Source organism: Balaenoptera musculus, chromosome 3 (assembly GCF_009873245.2).
Source record: "Balaenoptera musculus isolate JJ_BM4_2016_0621 chromosome 3, mBalMus1.pri.v3, whole genome shotgun sequence".
Classification (NCBI taxonomy): domain Eukaryota; kingdom Metazoa; phylum Chordata; class Mammalia; order Artiodactyla; family Balaenopteridae; genus Balaenoptera; species Balaenoptera musculus.
Genome location: NC_045787.1, coordinates 151,670,003 through 151,693,164, shown reverse-complemented (window position 1 = coordinate 151,693,164; position 23,162 = coordinate 151,670,003). Strand labels below are relative to the sequence as shown.

The 23,162-nt window shown below is 52.0% G+C and overlaps 1 protein-coding gene across 5 annotated transcripts in view; it reads right to left on the bottom strand.

The window, feature by feature from the left end:
* The window catches only part of FLT4 (fms related receptor tyrosine kinase 4), a 40,498-nt gene extending 23,376 nt beyond the window's left edge, over positions 1-17,122 (bottom strand). For 4 of the 5 annotated variants that reach the window (XM_036849038.1, XM_036849040.1, XM_036849039.1 and 1 more), the window contains exons 1-7: positions 17,042-17,122; positions 2,411-2,507; positions 1,469-1,713; positions 1,161-1,273; positions 874-1,036; positions 528-667; positions 64-232 (exon numbers count right to left, since the gene is read on the bottom strand). In XM_036849038.1, the coding sequence (XP_036704933.1) occupies positions 64-232; positions 528-667; positions 874-1,036; positions 1,161-1,273; positions 1,469-1,713; positions 2,411-2,507; positions 17,042-17,108 (994 nt within the window). In that variant the 5' untranslated portion in view covers positions 17,109-17,122. The other variant, XM_036849043.1, reaches the window with a different exon arrangement.
* Between the last annotated feature and the right edge of the window lie 6,040 nt (positions 17,123-23,162).

Sequence of the window (23,162 nt, the reverse complement as noted above, 5' to 3'; positions counted from 1 at the left end):
CCCCAGGCTTGACAACTGACCTAGCCCAGGCCATGCTGGGCACAATGACCTGACAGGCCGTACCATGCACAATGACCTCAGTGCTCTCCTGGAATTGCTGGATGCCATTGTTGGCCAGGCACACATATGGGCCCAAGTCGTGCTGGCTGACGTTGTGGATGGTGAGGATGCTGGAGAGCTCTGTGTGAGTCTGCTGGGAGCGCCGCTCTGGCACCCACTTACCCCGCTCTGCCTGCCCAGGACCAGGGGAAGCATAGCGTCAGAGCAGGCTGACTCTGACAGAACTAACCCCCATAGGCACACACCCCAGCCCAGCCAGCAACAGCTCCAGAAGCCTTGGACCCAGACCCAGAGTTTTCCTCGGGATAGGAAAACTTCTGTATCAGACAGGGGCTCCTGGGGCAGGACTGAGTCTGCACCTCTTCTACACAGAGGTAAGTGTGTGCCTGACCAGGGTGAGTGTGGGTAGTGATGGAGATTCCTGGGGATGATTCAGGCACAGCCCCTGGCAGGGCTGCTGACCTCACCTGCTTTCCTGGATAGTCCCAGTCGAAGGTGACACCCGAGTTGAACTCGGCCCACACAGTGCAGTTCAGGACCAGCTTTTCCCCAACCAGCAGCTCCAGTGATTTCTTGGGGAACAGCTGGATGTCATAGAGCTCATTTCCTGGTGACACACACACAGTGACCCCCATGCCCCTCATAGGACAACGTGCACAGAGTACAGGGCACCCACTGAGACCAGCCAAACCATGGCACCTACAGCCTCATTACTGTGAATTGGGGGGTCCCTGTCCTCTTCCTGCAGTTCTCCTCCCAGGACATGGGGAGTGGTTGCTGGGGGAGGGCCCTACAGCCCTAGGCAGCCCCTACCTGTGATATGCACGAGGAAGGGGTTGGATAGGAAGGCCTGGCCGCCCCAAGTGGTCTCACACTGCAGGTACAGGGCATCACGCAGCAGGGGAGTGGGCACACGCATGCCCCGGCGGTCGTCCCACACTACCTCCTGCCCATCAGGCCACAGTGCTGAGCTTTGCTGTAGAGACATGGCGGCTGTCAGCACCCAGCTGCCCCCTTCCTCTTGGCCAGAGAAGCAGCAGTTTTCCCAGGGACAGGACTGGAGGGCCAGATCCAGGGTGGGTGTTGGCATGGGGTTGTACCGAGCGCAGCGTGACGTTGAGGCCGGGGATGGACACCAGGCAGGGCACCCACATGGAGTCCTTCCTGTTGACCAGGAGTGTGTCCGGCTTGTTGATGAATGGCTGCTCCAAGTCTGAGGAGAGGGGGCATGTTGTGGGAGGGCAAGGCGGGGCTCAGGGGGTCTCTGCCCAGGTCTGGGGCCGCAGGGAAGCCCCGTGGGGTTCAAAGGCTGGGGGTGGGGGTGCAGGTGCCAGCCACCCCTCCAGGACCCAGGACCCTGCCTGTGGCTCCTGAGTGGCCACAGGGGTGAGTGCTGGACCCCTCTCACCTCTCACAAATACGTAGGTGCTGGCTGCAGTGGTGCCCTCAATGCGAGCCTTGATATACTTGTAGTAGCAGCGGTAGCTGCCCGTGTCATTGGCGTGGGCCTCCTGCAGCAGCAGAACCTTGCAGTAGGGCCGGGCATCTGTGCCCTCACAGTCTCGCACGATCCCCATGTCCTCGCCGTCCTTCTCCCCTGTGACTGGTGCATCCTGAGCCCCTGGCCAGGCCCACTCCAGGGGGTGCTGCCCCCTGGCAGAGGATGCAGGACATCAAGAGGGGCCCAGGCTGCAGCCCTGGGGGACAGTCCCTGTGGAACCTCCTCAGGAGCCAAGCCTGGCCCATAGCTTATCTCACCCAGAGGTCAGGGCAGACCAGCGTTTGGGCACATACCATGAACCTGGGGCAGGGTGCTCCCTGAGCCCCTCGGGGCCTCTGCCTGGCTCCTGGGCCTGCATGTGGCAGGCTGTCCTGCAGAGAAGCCTGAGCCTCAGATTATAGCTGGGGCTGCAGGGAAGATAACAGGTCTGGGGTCTGTGTGGGTGGGCCTGGGGCCAGTGAAGCGTGGCTGAGGGTGGGTGCAGGCAACCTGGGGTCCATGCAGGATGACCTGGGCATGGGCATGGGGTGGCCTGGGGTCAGTGTGGGGTGACCCAAGGGTGGATGCAGGGTGACTGATCTGTGGTCCATATGAAATTATGAGGGGTGGGTATGGGTGAAATGGGGGTGGGTGCAGGGTGCCTGTGTCTGCAGAGCAGGGGATGGTCTATGCCTCCAGGCACCTACAACTCAAGCCACTTGGGAGCAACCCTAAGCCTCGAGGCCTCTGCCCTGGGGAGAGGCTGCCTTCTGGGTGCTCCGCCACCATCTGCTCGGCCTTCTGTAGTCTCCTTGGCCTGCCAGGTAGGAGGGACCCAGTCCCCTGCCCTCCTGGCTGAGGGCTGAATACCTGCAGGAGATGGACAGGCTGTCACTGGAGTCGATGACGTGTGTCTCCTCCGTGATGTTCAGGGTTGGGGGGGTCATGGAGTAGCCACTCGCCAGGCCTGGGGTGGGAGATAGGGTTAGCATGGGACTGGGTCATGAGTTCACACGATGACATGCATCCGGTGCTGATGGGCCCCTCCCCGGGCAGGGGCTGCCTAGGCTCTCAGCCCTGAGCAGTACCCCAAGACAACTGGTAACCTCCACCTCAGGTTGCCCCCTGGCCGCAGACTGGACCCAGCCCCAAGGGAGCCCTGATTGAGGCCTGGACTGAACCTCTAGCCCCGCATGAGCAGAGCTGCCAACATGAAGTCAATAGGGGAGACCACAGGCCTCATCCTACATTGGGCGAGGCCTGGAGCACATCTCCTCGGCATTGCGACCCCCACATTTCTGCCTTGAAGGCTCCTCCCCCCAGATGCACAGCTACTGCTTGTGAGGGAGACCTGCACAGTGCAGACCGCCAAACATGCCCAGAACTCAGGCCTCGGTTTCTCCCTGGAATTCTGCCTGTGACCTCGCCCTCTCCCATGTCCCATGGAGTCCAGCTCACATGTCCTTGGTTCCATCAGTTTCTCTTCACCCCCAAGGCGCTCTCTGGCTGCCCCAGCTCTCCTCTCCCTGCTCCCCCTGCCTCAACCCCCCATTCCTCCAAAAGGGCTAATCCCCAAACAGATAACTGCCTCGCCTGGTTAAACACCCTCCTGTGGCCCTCCAGGACCTTGGCCCTGCTGCCCACGCAGCTCCTTACCCCGCATCCTCCTCCCAGCAGGATAGTGTGTGTAGTGTGTGCATGTGTGTGTGCACATGCGCGTGTGTGTGTTGTCTCTGTGTGTGCGTAGACGTGTGTTTATAGGACTGATATGTAAGTGTTGTGACTTTGTGTGTGTGTCATTGACATGTCTGCGTGTGCACGCATGTGAACGTGTGTGTGTGTGTGTGTGATCCTGGGGGAGGGTGGGAGCAGGCCCCAGGGGAGGTCTGGACCTGGAACTCTAGCAGATGCATCCTGCCAGGACCATCCTGAGACAACAGGAAGAGAGGACTGTGTGGCCGGAGGCCCAGGGCTGCGTCCTGTCCCTCCCCCAGGTCCCTGTCCTCCTGGGGGGCACAGCCTACTATCCTGACCCAGCCCCCAGTCCCACAGGTTCAGCTCCTCTGCCCTTCCCAGCCCAGCTCCCTGAGGCTTGGGGTCTTGCCCTGGCAGCTAATTGCGGGAGGCAGAGGCTGGGGGAATCCCCACCATAGTTGGTTCTACACCACCCTGACCCCAAGCTGCCCTAGGAAGAGGCACCAGGACGGCATACTCTGCACCCCAAGGTCTCATTTCAGCAACACCTGGACAAGTTGGCTGCCAGGGCCTGGCTGGCCTCTCCCTTCTGTGCCTTCTGCTGGCCAAACTTTTCTAGGTACCACACCACCGTAGGTCAGAGGCAGAAGGCCCTCATCCAGCATCTAATCACACTAGTATCTAGTACAGCCAGGGGAACTGAGACCCTCCAGCTGGACTACATCACAGCCCTAAGAAGGCAGCCCTTCATCTAGCCAGCTGCTGTGAACACTGTGAAGTTTCTCCTTAACTCGAATCCAGTGCACCCACTCCTGGCACTCAGGACAGTGGCCCCACCCTGGGGCCCCGAGATGGGAAAGTAGCCCTGGGCTCTGCCACCAGGTCCACTCCTCCCGAAGGGTGGTACCAGCCCCCCCCAACACACCTCCCCACCATGTACCCCCAGGGCTGCTGGGGTGGAGGAGCCCCACAGTGGGGAGGCTCCCCTCTGGTGGTGAGGGGCCAGGAAGGAATCCGAGGCGGACACCACTAAGATGGGCTTCGAAAGAGAAGTAGGATTTTCCAGGCAGTGGAAAGTGAATAAAGCCATGCTAGGCAAACTGGCCTCTGAGCTACATAAGTGGGGGGAGAAGGGAATGATGGACTTGGGTTTGGACCTGTGAGGGGATGAAAGAACTGGCTGTCCCTGTGGACCAGTCAGGGGTCAGGCGTGAGGCTGGCATGTGGGCACCAGAGGAGAGGTGCAGTGGCCAGGACCCACCTGCCCTGGGTTATGTATGCCCCATGGTGAGGCCTGCAGGGTTGCCCTGGGGCCCCTGGGGAGGCCAAGCAAGGGTCCCCTTCTCTGGGGTGCTCCTCCAGGGCACACACCCGGCACCCCGGCGACAGAGCTATGGCATTTGTCAGCCCAGCTTCCTTGTGCAACTCCTCTTTGCTTCCAAGATAAAGTGGGGGACCCCAGCCCTCTCCCTTCTGCCTACTCCCCTTCTCTCCAGCTTCAACTCCTGACACATCTGAGAGGAACAGACCTCTCACCATTGTCCCAAAGTGCCAGGCTTTTCATATCTTGAAGTCTCTGTCTGCTAATTTTTTTTGCCCTGGACATTTGTACTTCCTTCCCTCCTGTGGAGCTCCCTCTTTAGGGTCTAGTTCATGAGTCTCTTCTCTAAGGGGCAGTCACTGTTACTCAGGCAGTGTTGGCCTCCTAGGCTCATGCTGTTAGAACACTTATTGGACTGAACTGTGGTTTTCTGGTCACATCTGAACAGAGGCTGTATTTTATTCATCTTTCTAACCTTAGTACAAAAGAGGTGCACACCAAAGATTGAGGGGATGGATTCAAGAATGGTAGGATGGGGCTTCCCTGGTGGCGCAGTGGTTGAGAATCTGCCTGCCAATGCGGGGGACACGGGTTCGAGCCCTGGTCTGGGAAGATCCCACATGCCGCGGAGCAACTAGGCCCGTGGGCCACAATTACCGAGTCTGCGCGTCTGGAGCCTGTGCTCCGCAACGAGAGAGGCCGCGATAGTGAGAGGCCCGCGCACCACGATTTAGAGTGGCCCCCACTTGCCGCAACTAGAGAAAGCCCTCGCACAGAAACGAAGACCCAACAAAACCATAAATAAATAAATAAATAAATAAAAATTAAAAAAAAAGAATGGTAGGATGGAAGATGGATGATCAGATGAATAAATGGATGGATATGTGGGAGGGTGGGTGGGTTGAGTGGATGGATGGGGGATGGAGCCTATAGGAGCTTCCTCCCTAGAGGCCACCATATCACCAAAGGAAGCATCTCCATCACTGTGCTAAACGGGAGGATCTATAGCGTTTGCCAACCCTTTCACCCATCTGAGAGAGCCTTTCCTTTGTTGCCACGTGCCCTGAATTTCCCCAGTGCTTCTCTTTCTTCAGTCACTTCCACTGGACCCTGTGTGATCAGTAGTCTTCACTGCAGACATCACTGTCCTCCTCCATCCTTCCTGCCTTAACTGAAACCTGGCTTTCTGAGGACACCACTGCCCCTGGGGTGATTATTGCTCCCATTGCACACATCGGAGAACTCCTTGCGGTCACTTCCCCTTTTCCAGCAGCACCAGCCACTCCCCACTAAAGCTGTCATCAGCTGCCGTCCTGGTCACTTCCCCTCATTCTCTGCTCCGGGCTCTTCAGGCCCCTCCACCCCAACTCAGGCCATTCCTCATAACTTCGACATCCACACGGGTGAGTCACCAGCACCCTGGCCTTTGCAGTCCTCATCTCCATTGTCCTCCCTCCTCCCCTCAGCCCCTCACTTCCTGGGCATACCCTGGACCTGGTCCCCACCAGAAGCTGTGCCATCACTGAGTGCCTATCTTCTTGCACTTCTCTCCTTGCCTCCTCTGCCTCCTGCCAGGTGCCATTGTCTCACCACTGCTAAGTTCTTCAACCTCATCCAAACTCTGAGGTCAAGGACCCCTCTGCATTGTTACCTCCTCCTGGCCTCACCTCTCTTTTGGCACTGCATGTCTCATGGCCCATCATTCTGAATGCTCCCTTGCCCCTGCTCTCCACCGCAACCCTGCAGCACCCATGTCCCTCAGTGGCTCGGCTTGCAGCACAAAGCCAGAGCCCCATGCTGCTGCCTCCCCTTTCTTTTCCTTTTGGCAGACCCTAAATGACCCCCGGGCTGCAGTTCAGGGTGTTCCCTCCTCTCTCATTCTCAGCACTAAGGAAGTAGAGCCATCAGATGGAGACACCTCATCTTCCCACATCTAAATCCCACACCCTTGCCCTAGGCCCTGGAAACTCTCGGACATTCCTGCTCCCAAGGCAAAGCCCTCCATCAAGCTAGGAATCCCAACCCCCCAGATCTGACCACTGTAGATAATTTCTTTCTTTCCTGATTACCAATTTTTCTCTATGGAATCATCTCCCATCTTATAAACAAACAAAAACTCCTCCATTCCTTGATCCTATATTCCCTTCCTCTTTTCTATTCCCATTCCTAGCAAAAGCTCTGCTCGCTGACTCCTTCCTCTCACATTCGCTCATCTTCCCACAGGGTGCAGCCCCCTCCCCTCCTTCATGGAGCCACTGGTCAAGGTATCCTGTGACCTCCATGCTGCTGTAGGAGGCCCTCCAGGGCAGGGGGCAGAGCTGTTCCCTCTTCTGCTAGCTTCTGTGAGCTCACTCTCCCCTCGTCTTCCGTCCCCTCTGCCCAACACCAAGTGCTGCTGCTCCTCACTTTCTCTTCTCTACCAGTCTCTCTCCTAAGCGTCCATTTACTTCCGAAATCTCTACCTCCAGCCCAGACCCCTTCTCTCAACTCCAGCCTTAAGTATCCAGCTGCCACTTCACTTGGCCACCCCACAGACACCTTGAGTTCCACATATCTGATGCTGAACTCCAGACTCACATCCTCTCCACCCCTGCCAAAGCTATCTCCTTGATAGCTCCCATCTCCCCAAATGGGAGCTCCTGTGGATGCTCACCTCTCCCACCCCGGCCCATCCATCCACCACCAAAGCATCCCAGAGCCAGCCCCCACTCTCCTGCTGGAGCCTACCCAACTGCACTCGCCCCCAACGTGGCCCCCTGGCCCACTCTTGCCCTCCTCCAATCCTTCACACAGTTGATAGTGATAGTTTAATAACACAAAGGGGCCAAATCATGCTCCTGCTTAAATTTCGTCAGTGACTTCCCACTACACTTTGAAGAAAATCCAAACTTCTGACCGTGGCCTGGCCCCCGCCCCCTCTCCACACTGTCTTGGTCCACTCTCACGTCCTATCCTTGTCCTCCAGCCACCATGGCCTCCAGGCTGTTCCATGACATGGTATGCTCCTTCCTACCCCCGGGCCTTTACACACACCTCTCCTCCTGATTTGTCTCCTCTCACATGCCTTGCACAGCTGGCTTCTTCTCGTCTTCAGGCCTCAGCCTAGACGTGACCTCCTCACCCCCTCCAAAACCTAAAAGTCCTCCTTTAAGCTCCACCTTAACCTCCTGGTTGCTTATTTCATTCTTCTTATCACAATATGTAATTTTGTTATTTACTTTTTAATTTAAGTTATGTTTTTTCATTTCCTCTACTAGACAGTAAGTTTCAATGGGGTAAGGACCCAAACAGTCCTCTTTTCTACCCCACTCCATGCCTAGCACTTCACCTGACAGAGAGTCAAGGTTCCATAGATCCTTGTTGAATGGACAGATGGACGAATGGATGGATGGATGGATGAGTGGGTGAATGGAAGGTTGAGTGGATGGATGGATGGGTGGAAAGATGGAAGGAAAGATGGCTAGCTGAATGGACAGACGGATGGATGGATGGAAGGATGGAAAGTTGGAAGAAAGAAAGAATGGCTAGATGGAAGGACAGATGGACAGATAGACGGATGGACAGACAGATGGACAGAAGGATGGATAGATGGATGAATGGATGGATGGATGGAAGAATGGGTGGATGGATGGATGGAAGAGTATGTGGATGGAAGGAGGGATGAGTGGCTGACTGGTTGGCTAAACAAACCTCTGAGGTCTTTCTTTGGGTTGGAACTTTGTCAAACCTTGTTGTTCCTTTGGAAAAGATGTTTCTGGTTTTAAAGGCCAGGCTCCTTGGTGACCATCTGTACCCCAGGCTGCTCAGCAGCTGGGGCAGATTCAGGCCTAGTTTGCCATGCCCAGAGGCTCCGTGCTGCCCAGCCCCCACCTGAAACCCCAAAGAAGGCGCATCCTTCCTGCCTGGCTGTTGTCTGTCCCCGCTGTCCTTCCCTTCCCGAAGCAGGAAGCACTGTCATCCTGACTTCTGCCGCACTCCCCCTGCCTTCCTGTTCCTGACCCAGGAACTGGCTTCTTCCTTCCCCTGGCCAGCAGCCCTGGCCCCCTAGCCTGAGCAGAGCAATCCGGGCAGGCGCCAGGCCGAGGTCAGGGAGGCCAGAGAGCATACCTCCTCTTCTCTGTGCTGTCAGCAGCCTTGGGCAGTGGGACCCTGGGGTCAGCCACAGGCGCTGGCTGTGGAAGCAGCACACCAGGATCCTGGGTGAGGGGCAGGCAGGAGGGGTGGGAAGTCCTGTGGGTTAGGCACTGAACCACAGCCCAGCAGTCACTGCCTCACTTGATCCTCACGTAGCCTGGGAGGGAGGGAGGGATCACGAGTCCAGTCAGCAGTGAGGAAACTGAGGCTCCAGGCTCCACATTAGTGATAACCAGCAGCTGTGCAGGGAGCCCACGTCTGGCCAAGTCCAGGCCCACCCCTGCCTGGGACTCAGCCGTCACATCTCTCCATCTCCTTCTCTCCCACTGCCACCCCGAGTGCCAGTCTCCCTACCTCTCTGCTCCCTAGCAGTCTCCTTCCTGGCCTCCAATTTGTCCCTCAGCCCAGCGGACACCCTCACTGGCTCCCTGTGGCCCTCTGGAGTTGTGAATGCCCTTGGCCCGGCCTCCAGGCCGATGCCCTGCCCAACAGGTCCCCCTTCTAACCAGCTTCACCTCCCAATGCTTCTGCCACACAGTCAAGACACCAGCCACACCACCCAGTATCCACCTGCTGAGCACACCAGGCCCTCACCCACCACATGGGGAAGGTTTGTACCTTTGGGGGGCTCCTGGGGGCCAGGATGTCATTGGCCCATGGCTCTGTTCTCAGGTCCAGCACAACCAACCCAGGGATGATGTCAGGATGGTGTGCAAGCTCAGGGGTGCCCCTACATACCCTGGCAGAGTGTAGCAGTAGTGGTTTTTGCATTTGCAATTCCTTATTTCAAGGAAGTGTCATGGTCACCTGGTGGGTGACAGGGGCTGTACTGCAGTCCTGCTAGTCTGGTCCACACTCTCCTTAGCAGCTGTGCCCTGGAGGACAGAGGAAGCCAGGGCCAGGCCCATGGCTGCAGACTGAAGGCAAGCTGAGGGGAAAGCACTGGGGGCAGGTGAGGCCAGGTTGGGGGTCTCCATGCATCAGTCCCAGGGCTGGGCCGAGTTGGGGAGCTGGCTCTAAGGCCCTCTCCCTTCATTCTTGGGGCCAGGCTTGTGCATAGACCTTGGGAGAAGGCTCAGGGGTGTTCTGTCTTGGAGTCCCCCCACCCCCACCTGGATGGCAGCCGCTGTGCCTCCAGAGGTCAAGGGTGAGGTCAATAGTCCATCAGTCCTCCCACCTCCCACTCTGCAGGACTGAGAGGGCTGAGATGGGAGGGGCTGTTCTGAGAGAGAGTGCCCGAAGCTCCGTGAGCCCAGCTGCACGCCCTACAATGTCACTCTGACTGTATGACCTTGGGCAAGTCACTTCCCCTGCTCCAAGCTTATGAAATGAGAATTGTCCCCAAGTTTATTGGGAACCACAGACCACTATAATACCACGCTAAGAACCATTGTAAGAACAAACTGTTGCTGGCTCAGGCACACTGAGACCTTCGCTGTCACTGCCTGCCGACTCTTTTGCATGTCACAGCAGTTGCATCTCACTGTGACTCTGTGCTTTGGTCACAGTGCCAAGGTGGGGGGGTGGTCAGAGAAAGCCTTGCCAGTGGGAAGGAGTGTTCCTGTGAGTTGAAATAGGCTTTGTAGACTGAACAGGAGCTTGCTGGTCCAGGAGGAGGGCACAGAGGGCAGAGGGACATGTGCAAAGACCAGAGTGCGGGTGACCTTGGACTGTCAGGTAGGTGGAACAGATGGAGCATGGTGTGGAGGAATGAGGCTCCAGAGAAGGGCCCTGGGTCACAGGCCCAGCCTTAGGCTCTTGGTGGCTCATTTAACTGGAGCTGCTCAAGGTGTGCTCTTTCCTCCTGGAGGTGGCACAGCCCCAGGGCTTCAAGCCTACCTCTGAGCCCCCCACCCTCCCTGGCAGCTCTCCTGAGCTCCAGCCCCAGGGGACTCTGCTTCCCAGATGTCTCCTGCCAGGCGCCCCCAGCCCTCATACCACACCACCCACTGAGGAGGACAACGAGCCACAGGGCACAGAAGTATCCCCAGCCCAGATGAGCAAGTGTTAAAAGTATAGAGAATTCCCAGTGTTGGCAAGGATGTGGACAAACAGGCACTCACAGTAATTAAAAAAATGCTCATATACTTTGGCCCCCAAATTCTGCTTACCCCAATACACCCTGTTACAACAACAGACAAGAGCAAATATTTTCTGTATGCCAGCACAGCCTATGCACTTGTGCATACCACACCCCTCTATTGCCCCCCTGAGGTGGGTACTATTCTTACCATTTTGCAGATGAGAAAACTAAGGCACAGAGGTTAACTTGCTAGTCAGAGGTTATCTTTGGGGGACAGGATTATGGGAAGCTGCTACTTACTCTATACTTCCTCAGAAACAGCACCAACGGCAGGGTGGCTGGAAGCACCAGGCCTGCCCCTCTCCTCTCCCTGCCACTTGGCAAAGTGCTTTGCACTTGCAGAGCTCAGACGCTTAGCAGTAGATGCCTTCCAGCCCGAGTGCCACCCTTAGACATTCTGGGGCTGCCCTTTCCAGTCCCCTTCTTTGTCACCCCACTGCCTGGCCAGCCTCAAAATCCCTCCTCTGGCTCACCACATCAGTGTCTCCCCACTGGTCCAGGCCTTTCCCACTGGTCAGAGGAGCCTTCTAGAACACAAATCCCTCTTCTGCCTAAAACAATTTCCTGCCTCTCCGCTGCTTAGGGATGGAAACTGATCTTCTCAAGGGACTCACCAGTCACCCTCATCACTTGCCTGGTGCCTGCTCCAGCCCCAGGGTAGCAATTTTAGGTCCCCTCCTGGGGGCCTCTCTGCATGTTTCCACAGCTTCATGCAGCGCCTTGACTCACTGCACATGACAGTTCCTCAGTGCAAGGATGAGAGCCTTTTCAAGGTGGCATCCCCAGCATGGACTTGACCCTGGATTGCTCTTGACTAGCTTTGAGGATCCAGGGAACAAAGCAACAGCACACAGTGTGTGGGCAGGTGTGGAGGCAAGATGTGCCCTGAAGTAGGCACATCTGCCAGGGGTAGGCCTGGGGGAAAGCAATGTGTCTAGTGGCATGCTGCTTTTGAAAGCTGTACAGGACATCAAGGTGAAAATGTCCATGAGGTGGTCAGAAATTTAGGACCCCACATGCCCACCTCTCTAGTGCTTTCCCTGGGGAATGTGGACGACACCTGCCATGCCTGCCCCTTCTTGCCCCTCAGTCCCTATGCCATCTGGCACCAGGCACCATAAACTGGTCACTTCCCTCAAAGCTGCTCTAGCATCTATGGAACCATTTCATTCCTCTGGCCTTAATTTTCTAATCTCTAAAATGGGCACAATAGCCTACGTCACAAGGTTAAAATCTTCACACACCCTAGAGTGAAGAAATTTGATTAACCATTTCAGACCGAGGTGTGGCTCAGTGGTAGACACTCCAAGTGTGTGTGCGTGCCTGTGTGCGCATAAGGGCTGCCTCATACAAACGAAACTCCATTTGGTAGAATTCAGGGTAGCTTTGAGGATGGTGCTTTAGGTTGCATAAGGATAAGAGCTTCCCCTGAACCTACCTGAAAGCCTAGATTCTGTGCTCCTGGGGCACACAGGGAGTGGGAATGAAGCCCCCCTCCCGCCCTAGTAGGCCCCTCCCACTTGGAGCAGCATCACCTTCTGCCTGGAATTCTCAGTCAGCCTTCTGCACGTATCCGGAGCAGGAGAAAGGTCACGTGCTGAGGCTGGGGTATGTGATGGGTGCAGGCTAGGTGGATGTAGGGCTACATACGGCTGCCCTTGGGACCCTAGCAGGAGGGCCTGTACTACCAGCCCAAGAGGGGCCGGCGGGGGCGGGTGGCCCGAGGAAGGCTCAGATCTGTGTTTTAGAGTGGTCCTGCTGAAGCAGCATAGAGGCAATTTTGGGAAGCAGGGAGTGTTGGAGAGGCTGAGTGGGACCGTGGGCTGCCTGAGCACCCCCTGGGGGTGAGATGGGGAGGAAGGGCACCCTGGTAGATGTGGAGCTCCCAGTGCAGCACAGCTGTGGGTGCAGCCAACTGTGCCAGGCAGTAGCCCTGGCCTTTCTGGGATCAGGGCTCTGCTCTGTGGCAGCAGGACGGGTGGTGTTATCAGACAGCCCAGCTGGCTCAGAGGTGGCCCCCCAGCGCTGCTAAATCTGGGCCATGGGCTCCTGCTGCAGGAAGAGGGAAATGCAGGCAGGATGTCCTCTCCTGTGGCTGACAAGTCCTTTCCCATGAACCCATGCTGACCTCGCTGGCCACGTGGCGGGGCTCCCCCACTTGCCACCCTGAAACCTGTGCCTGCTCACTGGGCCACCCACACCCCAGCCAGGCCTCGGGGATGGGGGTGGCCTGGGGCACCAGAGCCAGCCAGCAGCAGCGTGCCTGCTGTCGGCCACACCCAGCCTCAGCGGCAGCCAGCGCCAAAGCCCGCATCTTCCTGCTCCCAGACTTCTCCCTTTGGCGTGACCGGAAAACCGAGATCCCAGAGGAAGCAAGTGTCTGAAAAGGATCGAAACTCAGGAATCCCTGGCTCCAGCTGGACACGTCGGCTGTGTCTTGCTCAGAGGTCGGTGCAAGGAGTGTGAGAGGCTCTCCGGACCCCTCTCCCTACCCATCCCCCCTCTCTGAGGGGTATCTCAGGGCCACAGGCTAGGCCCTAGTGGAGAGAAATCTACAATGGCGGGGCGGTGGGGGGACACCCAAGCGGCAGCGGGAGGGGTGTAAGCTAGACATAGAGAAGAATTTCCCCTCATGGCTGAGACCCCACTTAATTTCCCTGGGTTCCCCGACTCCCCTCTGCCTCATCACACTCAAGTGCTCCCAACTTTCCTCTTCCCTGCCTTCGACTTGAGGCCCTGCCTCCCTAGTGGAGTGTCTCATCTTTCCCCACATTTCCTCCTCTTCTCAGGGTCCCCATCTGGTAAACAATTTCATGACCTGTCTGTTGTTTAAGCCAGAGACTGGCACTCGCCCCTCTCTCTCCACCATCCCCTGCTGCCTCCTTCCCTGGCGTATCTCCTGGGTTCACCCACAGCCTCCTTGCTGTGGGCTTGCATCTGGTCTTACCCTTCTGGTGATGCCTTCAGGGGAATCTGACCAGGTGACTCCCTGCTCAGACCTCCCCTTTCCAGGTGTGCTGCTGGCTCCTGCCACCTCCACTTGCCTGTCTCCTCCATCTCATCCCTCCGCCCCTAGGAGTCTAGCCTCATCTGATCACCATCTGACTCTTCTGCCTCTGGGCCTTTGAGGGGGTCTTTGCCCTACCTGGAATCCCTTTCCCTGGAGTCTGCAGACCCCTCCAGGAAGCCCCAAGCTAGAAGCAACCCTGTGCAGCACACAGCCACCAGCTGGGCCTCACTGGGTCACTGAGCACTTTCACCCCTGGGCTACGATACCATGTTTGTGTTCCTGCTAGTCTGGCACTCAGGAAACCCCTGCAGGATGCGCTTGGTCCAAATCCTCCCTAGACTGCCCAGAGCAGACACTATACCTTTCAACTTGCACAGAACTGCAGTCCCCTTCCCTGGGTTGGGGTGCCACTGCCTGGGGGTCAGGGTGGGGATGGCACAGCAAGGAACTGGCCAGACAGTCCCCTTGTTATATCTCATGCCCTGTCTGGTGCCTGGCCATGTGGGCACTGGGCTCTGGGGAGGCAGAGAGCCTTCAGCTACACTGACCCGGTGCCTCCGGCATGCTGGGGATGTGAGCAGCGCCTACACTTGAGTCCCCAGAGCACTGAGCCACTGATCCACAGGCACCAAGTAAGATGGGCCCAGCCCCCACATTCTGCCTGCACTGACTTGCATCTCCACCACCCCCCCACACCTCTGTCCACACCTGGGTCTGGCTCAGGGCTGAGGAGCAGGGACAGCGAAGAGCTGGGATGGTCATGTGTGCCTCAGCCCATGGCAGGAGCCAGCATCCTCAGGCTGGGCCAACCAAGCTTCCCAGCAGTTGCCTCCTTCCCCGACATGTCCCTGAGCTGACTGCCCACTGTTCAGAGGCAGAAACAGCCTCTCTCTAGACTAAGCTCCAAGAGACAAAGTCTGTTGGAGGTGACCTCTGCCACCTACCTTCTCTACAGGGACACTACTGGGGCAAAAAGCCCAACCCCAAGCACAGCCCCTCAGTGCTTGCCAGCTTGTTGCACTCCTATGCATGGGATAACTGAGGCACAAGGAAAGGAAGAGAGGGGCCCAGGTAATATAGCAAGGAATTTAGGGGTAGAGCTAGGACAAGAGTCTCGTTCTGGGACCAACATCACACCTTTGAGGGTCAGCTTCACGGCCAGGCTGCTCACCTGCCAGCACTTGGCCTCCTACTCTGGCTGCACTGACACTTGGCTGCACTGGAGTGTTTATGCTTCTGCTCCAGTATCCCCCATCTAGCTGGCAGCTCCTCGGGTCCTCCTCAGTCCAGAAATGGGTGGTGCAAATGCAAGGCTCAGGGACAGCGGCAATGGTCTGTTCTCCATGGGACATCTCCCCGCGAGCCATGCCCTGGTCCAGCCTGGGCCACCCCGCTTCCATGGGCCCCTTAGCTTCATTCTCTCTCTTCTCCTTCATTGCCCAACTTTGGTAAGAATCACCTGCACTCACTGAAAGACTTACCTCATCCCCCCTCCCTCCTCCGCCTCCCACTCTGCTCCACTCAGGAGCACCAGGACACAAGCCTCTCCTGGTTTTCCTCAAACCCTGCATGCAGAATGTTTCCCGTCTCCCTGGAAGGCTCTCCCTCTCTGGTCCCCTCCTTGGGGGAGAGGGTCCCATCCTAGACCCTTTGCTCTGCTTCCTCTCCAGCTCTCCAGCCCAGCCTCTCTCCTGAGCCTTGGACACTACACCCAGTGCTTGCTGGATGTCGCCTCAAGGTGGGATCTCCCACTCCTCTGCCCCGAAGCCCAGCCATGGCGCCATTCAATTCTTTCCCCACACTCATTCAGTCACTTAACACATGCTGAGCACCTGTGAGAGCCTGGTCCTGGGCAGGGTGCAGGGGAGCGAGGAAGGGCCAAGTGGCAGCCCCTCTGCTCAGACCTGCCCTGACTTGGAGGCCAGACAGATGTCTTCCTCCCTCTTTCTCCCCCTAGGTTCACACACGCCTTCCTCACCTCCACTATCTCCAGCTCTTCAGCCCATATAGGCACAGAGAACAGAGCTCTGTTATTCCAAAGACCTGGGTTGACCATTTCCCTTACTACTGGTTTCCCGGGGACTTTGGGGGAAGTTATAAGTGTCCATGCTCTAATTGTTCCCATCTGTAAAATGGGTCTAACACTCCCTTGTGAGGATTAAAAGAAATGAAGCATGTAAAGCCACTATTCAATGCCCATGGTGTTTAAAAATAGCGAGGTCCCCATCTCTCCCTTCAGACCTCCCAGAACTCCTCCCTCAACCACTGGGGACCCATTACCCCTCCTCCACCCTCTGATTTCCAGGGTCACCAGATCTTGCATGGGCTTCCAGCTCATCCTCCCCTCATTCCTGATGCTTTATCCTGACATCTCCAAACAACCATACCCCTCTGCTCCCTCCCTCATCCCCCACACTCTCTTCCCTCCAATCCCTCAGCAGCAACCTCCAGTCATGTTCCCATCACAAACCAGACCTTGCCTCTCCTGTGTTTAAGACCCGTCCTTGTCGGTCCCTGCCTTATGATCCAAGATCCTTAGCTTGGCCTTCCAGGGTCCTACCCCCTCAAATACGGCGAGGGCCGGCCTTCTGCCTCTTCTGCCATGCTGATCACTTACGAGTGGCCGACTCAAGATTCGCCTCAAGTTCCAACAGGCACCTGCGCCCAATCCGCCCCACGGCGCCTATCTCCCACGATCCCGAGCCCCCGCCCCCGCAGTCCTTGGCCTGGGGAAGGTAGACACCAACCAGAGTTCCCTCTGGAGGACCGATCTCGAGCGCAGACTAGAGGTGTCGGGAAGTGCGCACCCAGGTCTATGACCCGGCGGGGATTGCAGCCTCTGCGCGGGGGGACAATCCCCAGTGCTCCCGGGTCCGAGGAGAGCAGTGCGGTGCCTGGACTCCGCGGGAAAGCGTGTAAGCAAGCGAAGGATCCAGGCTGAGGGTGCAGCGCGAAGGGGCCCAGGTCCAAGGGAGCTGAGCCACAGACTGCGGAGCGCAGTCGGGGACTGGGCACCACCTCTAAGCTGCGGTGCAGCCCCGCGCCCCGTCCCCGCCCTTTCCTCACCCCGGCAAGCCCGGCCCGACTCGCCGTGCTCCTTCCGGTGTCTGAATCCCTGGCTCCCGACCCTGTCTCGTGCCGGAGGGTCCCGCGGGCCCTGTCCCCCGCCCGCCTCCCGTCGGTGAGGTCCCACCATTTGCCCAGGGAAAACGTCCCCCCTCGTGGCCAGCTGTACACTGGGGCAGGCGGAGGGCTCACCACGCTCGCTGTCGAGCAGTCCGAGGCAGAGCCACAGGCGCAGGCACAGCGCGGCACCCCGCTGCATCTCCGGCCGCTGTGGCTCGGGTCAGATGAGCGACCGCGGCTCGGGCTCTGAGTGTGGGCGCGCGGCAAGGCGCGGGCGGGGCCGGGGCGGGGCTTCGGCCGGGGCGGGGCGGGGCCTGGGCGGGGCTCCCGGGAAAGAGCCTGGCATCTAAAGCAGCCCTCGCACCTCTCAGTCCCGCCCTGCAACCTAGGGAGACTCCCGCCTAGACAGGAGGGTTGCTGGCTCTGCACTGTGGACGGAAGGCTGGTCCGTGCCCCACTTCCAAATCAACCGCAGCCCTTCAGGCCGGCCCTGGGGCTGCTCCGGCCAGTCCTTCATTGTGCGCTAAAAAGGGAATGAATCCCGCCGTCAAGGTTGGACAAAATGTGGCACTACATATTTTTCTGTAATTTTCTTCCATCAATAAATGCTGTGTTTACCACTAGCTATCTATTTTACGTTTGGTCGTGTATATATGTCCATGCCACTCGCAGCCGCATAGCACAGGGAGATCAGCGCCGTGCTTTGTGACCACCTAGAGGGGTGGGATGCGGAGGGTGGGAGGGAGGGAGACCAAGAGGGAAGAGATATGGGGACATATGTATACGTATAGCTGATTCACTTTGTTATAAAGCAGAAACTAACACACCATTGTAGGGCAATTATACTCCAATAAAGATGTTAAAAAATAAATACTATGTTTAAAGTAAGAAAAAGCGAGCAATAAACATATTTAAAAATAGCAATATATCAAATATTTGAGAACATTCAGCAAACTTTATGTTACCGCCTACGTGGTGTAGATGGAGGCTGTACCCTTGGGCCAGGCACCCAGTATAACCAACCTCCATCCTGCAGGCATGTCCTCTTTAGATTTCCTCCAAATAGTTTTGCTCTGAGCTCATTCATAAATAAGTCCTTTTATCAGGTGACACTTTGCTCTCTGACTTGGCAAACCTCTCATAGACTTCCTCTCTCTTTTCGCTTCTGTCTCTAGAATTTTCCTATTTAAAAACAAATCCCATGAGGATGACTATCTCCCTCTCCTGCTTTTTAGTTCACACTTTTACTATCTCTCCCCTTCACCCACCCCCCGCAAAAGTCCATTCATCCTTGCCAAAAACTATTGTTGATAACAACAGTTACCAAATCTCAAGTGCAAGTAAGAATGGAATATATTAAGTTGTAATCACATATAGATGGTTTAATAAGTAATGTTGGGGAAAGTAAGCAACCAAATAAACAAAGTTAGATTTTTTCCTCAACCATATATTGATTTTCTTTCAATTTTTGTTTAGTTTTAATATATGGAAAGTATATATCAATGTATTATAAATGTAAATTTTAAAGCAAACACCTATGTTTCAACCCTCCAGATCAAGGTATATAGAATGGCACTAGCTTTCCAGAAGCCCTCCCTTTCCCCTCCCTAACCCCCAAATCCTGGCTTTATCATTTCCCTGCTTTTCTTTATCATTTTATTGCCCAAATATGTTTTGCTTGTTTTTTAACCTTATTTAAATGGATTCATCACACATATATTCTTTTGCTCAGCATCTTTTGTGAGATTTATGTGTACTGCTATGAAGACCTATACTTCACTCATTTTCATTACTGCATAGTCTTCTGGGTGATACAGCATAGTTCACTTGTCCATCTACTGTTGATGGAAGTTTGCGTTGTTACCAGTTTCCAACTTTTGCTGCTACAAACATGCTTTTATATGTTTCTTGGTGTACATGTGCCCTCTTCTCTAAGTTATGTGTCTAGGAGCGACACTATTAGGTCATAGTATATGTATCTTCAACTTTGTAGATGGTACCAACTATTTTTTTCATTATTTGTGCCATTTTGCACCCCACAGCAGTATAACTAGCTCCCTGTTCTCCACATCTTCACTGACACTTATTGTCAGTTTTAATTTTTAAATTTAGCCATTCTAGTTGGTTTGTAGTGGTATCTCTTTATGATTTTTGCTAGCTTTTCCTTAATTAATGTTGCATTTGAGCACATTTTTATAATGGTCCATTTGGATTTCAAGTCTTTTGCTTCTTAGTACTACCTTTCTCTTATTTATTTGTAGTTCTTTATATATTCTGGGTATGAGTCCTTTGCCAGTTCTGGTTATTATTGTTCTTGGTATTATTGCTGTGCATCTCTTTGTTTTCTGACTTTAGGGTTTATGGTATACATCTTTAACTCATAGTAGTCTACCTTAAACTGATAATATACCACTTCATGTACAATATAAAAACCTTACAACAGTTTACCTCCATTCTTCCCTCGCAGCCTTTATGCTATTGTTGTCATTCATTTCATTTGTACATATCATAAACCCCACAATATGTTGTCATTACTTTTGTATAAGCTAGTCGCTTATCTTTTAAAGACATTTAAATAGAAAGAAAAATATTATATATTTATTATTTATGATCTCATATTTTCATCAGGTATCATCAGGTATCAATTCCCTTCTGCCTGGAGGACTTCTTTTAACATTTCTTTTACTCTGGGTTTACTAGTGATGAATTCTTTCAACTTTGGTATGTCTGAAAGTCTTTATTTCTTCTTCTCTATTCTGGGACTTTGATGATATGAATATTATGAATATTAACAACTTGATAATATCCCATACTTTCCTGAAAGTCTCTTCATTATTTTTTAACCATTTTATTTTTTTTAATTGTGGTAAAATACACTAAACAGAAAATTTAGAATTTTATTCAATTTTTATTTAAAAAATTTTTTATTGAAATATAGTTGATTTACCATGTTGTGTTAGTTTCAGGTGTACAGCAAAGTGATCTATATATATATATTTTTTTCTTTTTTAGATTCTTTTCCATTATAGGTTATTAAAAGATATTGAGTATAGTTCCCTGTGTTGTACAGTAGGTCCTTGTTGGTTATTTATTTTATATATAGTAGTGTGTATATTTTAATCCTAAACTCCTAATTTATCCCTCCCCCCTTTCTCCTTGGTAACCTTAATATTGTTTTCTATGTCTGTGAGTCTATTTCTGTTTTGTAAATAAGTTCATTTGTGTCATTTTTTTAGATTCCATTTATAAGCGATATCATATGATATTTGTCTTTCTCTGCCTGACTTACTTCACTTAGTATGATAATCTCTAGGTCCATCCATGTTGCTGAAAATAGCATTAGTTTGTTCTTTTTTATGGCTGAGTAATATTCCACTGTATATATATACCACATCTTCTTTACCTGTTGCTACCATTCATCTGCTGATGGACACTTAGGTTGCTTCCATGTCTTGGCTGTTGTAAATACTGCTGCTATGAACATTGGGGTGCATGTATCTTTTTGGATTATAGTTTTGTCCAGATATATGCCCAGGAGTGGGATCACTGGATCATATATATCAAAGATATATATATATTTGAGTCCCTGATTTAAATTCCTAAAGGAATTGCTGGATCCTATGATAATTCTATTTTTAATTTTTAAAGGAAATTTCATACTGTTTCCATAGCAGCTGCACCATTTTACACTCCTACCAACAGTGTACAAGGCTTCCAATTTCTCTGCATCCTCGTCTACACTTGTTATTTCTTTTTTTTCCCCCTGATAGTATCCATCCTTAACGGGTGTGAGATAGTATCTTCTTGTCATTGTGATTTGCAGTTCCCTCATGGTTAGTGATGCTGAGCATCTTTACTTGTACTTACTGGTCATTTGTACATCTTTGGAGAAATGTCTATTCAAGTCTTTTGCCCACTTTAAAAATTGGGGTTGGTTTTTTTCCTTTAGCTTTTTTTTTCTAGTATGTTTCAGTTGGATAGTTTCTATTGTTGTTTTTCAAGATCCCTGGTTTTTCCTTCTGCTAATTTGCTATTTAACTCTTCCAATGAATTTTTCATTTCTGATATTATAATTTTTAGCTCCAGGATTCCAATTGATATTTTTATATATCTTCGAGTTCCATGCTCATTGTGTTTGTTTGTTTTTCTTTTAAAATTCTTCAACATAGTTATAACTTTTTAAAATTTTTATTTTATTTTTTATTTTTATTTTTTCACACACACACACACACACACTGTGTTTTATTTTTACAAGAGATAAATAAACTGACACCAAGCATTGTAAATGGATGACCACAACAAAAGCAACAATGATTGCAATTACCAAACACGAAACACACTCATACTATGTCATAATATTGACATTCAGTCCAGTAGTCCTCCACTGTAACAGCTCCTTTACTTTGCAGTGAAAATTGATTTGTATATTTTTTGCCTCTGAGTCCTTGTGGGATTTTTTTTTTATTCAAACAGAAAGTCACAAAAATTATAATCATCCTCATCAGTTCACTCAGTCCCATGTAATTAATTTTTTTTCATCTTGATCTTTTGTTAGCACTTTTATGAATTCATCAGTTTTCCATTAGAGTTCTGAAAATGCTTATTCATGCAGTTCAGCAGTATAGTCAGTTAACAGACACCTGTACTTGTCAGAGTCTTTGCCATGAATTCCTTCTCCCTTTTATAGGAAAATTTTTGCAAAAGCATCAGAGTACACCCAGAACTGTCTGTAAATGACAGAAGACTTAAAAATGACCACGGTTAAAGATTTCATGAAAGTTCATAATAATGCAATTGACAAGGAAATTTAGTTATTTCTGAGATATACATTTTAAAGTAATAACTAGAATTATGACTTATAACATTATACCAGAACATATAAGAGTTTTAGAAATTTCATGTAATGTCTGAAACATTTATATTAACATATTTCCATACAAATAACCCAAAGAAACTTTAGTATTAGTTGTTTTTTTTGGTTTGTTTGTTTTTTCATACTGCAGGTTGTTATTAGTTATCAATTTTATACATATCAGTGTATACATGTCAATCCCAATCGCCCAATTCAGCACACCACCATCTCCACCCCACCGCGGTTTTCCCCCCTTGGTGTCCATACGTTTGTTCTCTACATCTGTGTCTCAACTTCTGCCCTGCAAACGGGTTCATCTGTACCATTTTTCTAGGTTCCACATACATGCATTAATATACGATATTTGTTTTTCTCTTTCTGACTTACTTCACTCTGTATGACAGTCTCTAGGTCCATCCACGTCTCAACAAATGACTCAATTTCGTTCCTTTTTATGGCTGAGTAATATTCCATTGTATATATGTACCACATCTTCTTTATCCATTTGTCTGTCGATGGGCATTTAGGTTGCTTCCATGACCTGGCTATTGTAAATAGTGTTGCAATGAACATTGGGGTGCATGCGTCTTTTTGAATTATGGTTTTCTCTGGGTATATGCCCAGTAGTGGGATTGCTGGATTATATGGTAATTCTCTTTTTAGTTTTTTAAGGAACCTCCATACTGTTCTCCATCGTGGCTGTATCAATTTACATTCCCACCAACAGTGCAAGAGGGTTCCCTTTTCTCCACACCCTCTCCAGCATTTGTTGTTTGTAGATTTGCTGATGATGCCCATTCTAACTGGTGTGAGATGATACCTCATTGTAGTTTTGATTTGCATTTCTCTAATAATTAGTGATGTTGAGCATCTTTTCATGTGCTTCTTGGCCATCTGTATGTCTTCTTTGGAGAAATGTCTATTTAGGTCTTCTGCCCATTTTTGGATTGGGTTGTTTGTTCCTTTAATATTGAGCTGCATGAGCTGTTTATATATTTTGGAGATTAATCCTTCGTCCGTTGATTCGTTTGCAAATATTTTCTCCCATTCTGAGGGTTGTCTTTTCGTCTGTTTATGGTTTCCTTTGCTGTGCAAAAGCTTTGAAGTTTCATTAGGTCCCATTAGTTTATTTTTGTTTTTATTTCCATTTCTCTAGGAGTTGGGTCAATAAGGATCTTGCTGTGATTTATGTCAAAGAGTGTTCTTCCTATGTTTTCCTCTAAGAGTTTTATAGTGTCTGGTCTTACATTTAGGTCTCAAATCCATTTTGAATTTATTTTGGGGTATGGTGTTAGGGAATGTTCTAATTTCATTCTTTTACATGTAGCTGTCCAGTTTTCCCAGCACCACTTATTGAAGAGACTCTCTTTTCTCCATTGTATATCTTTGCCTCCTTTGTCA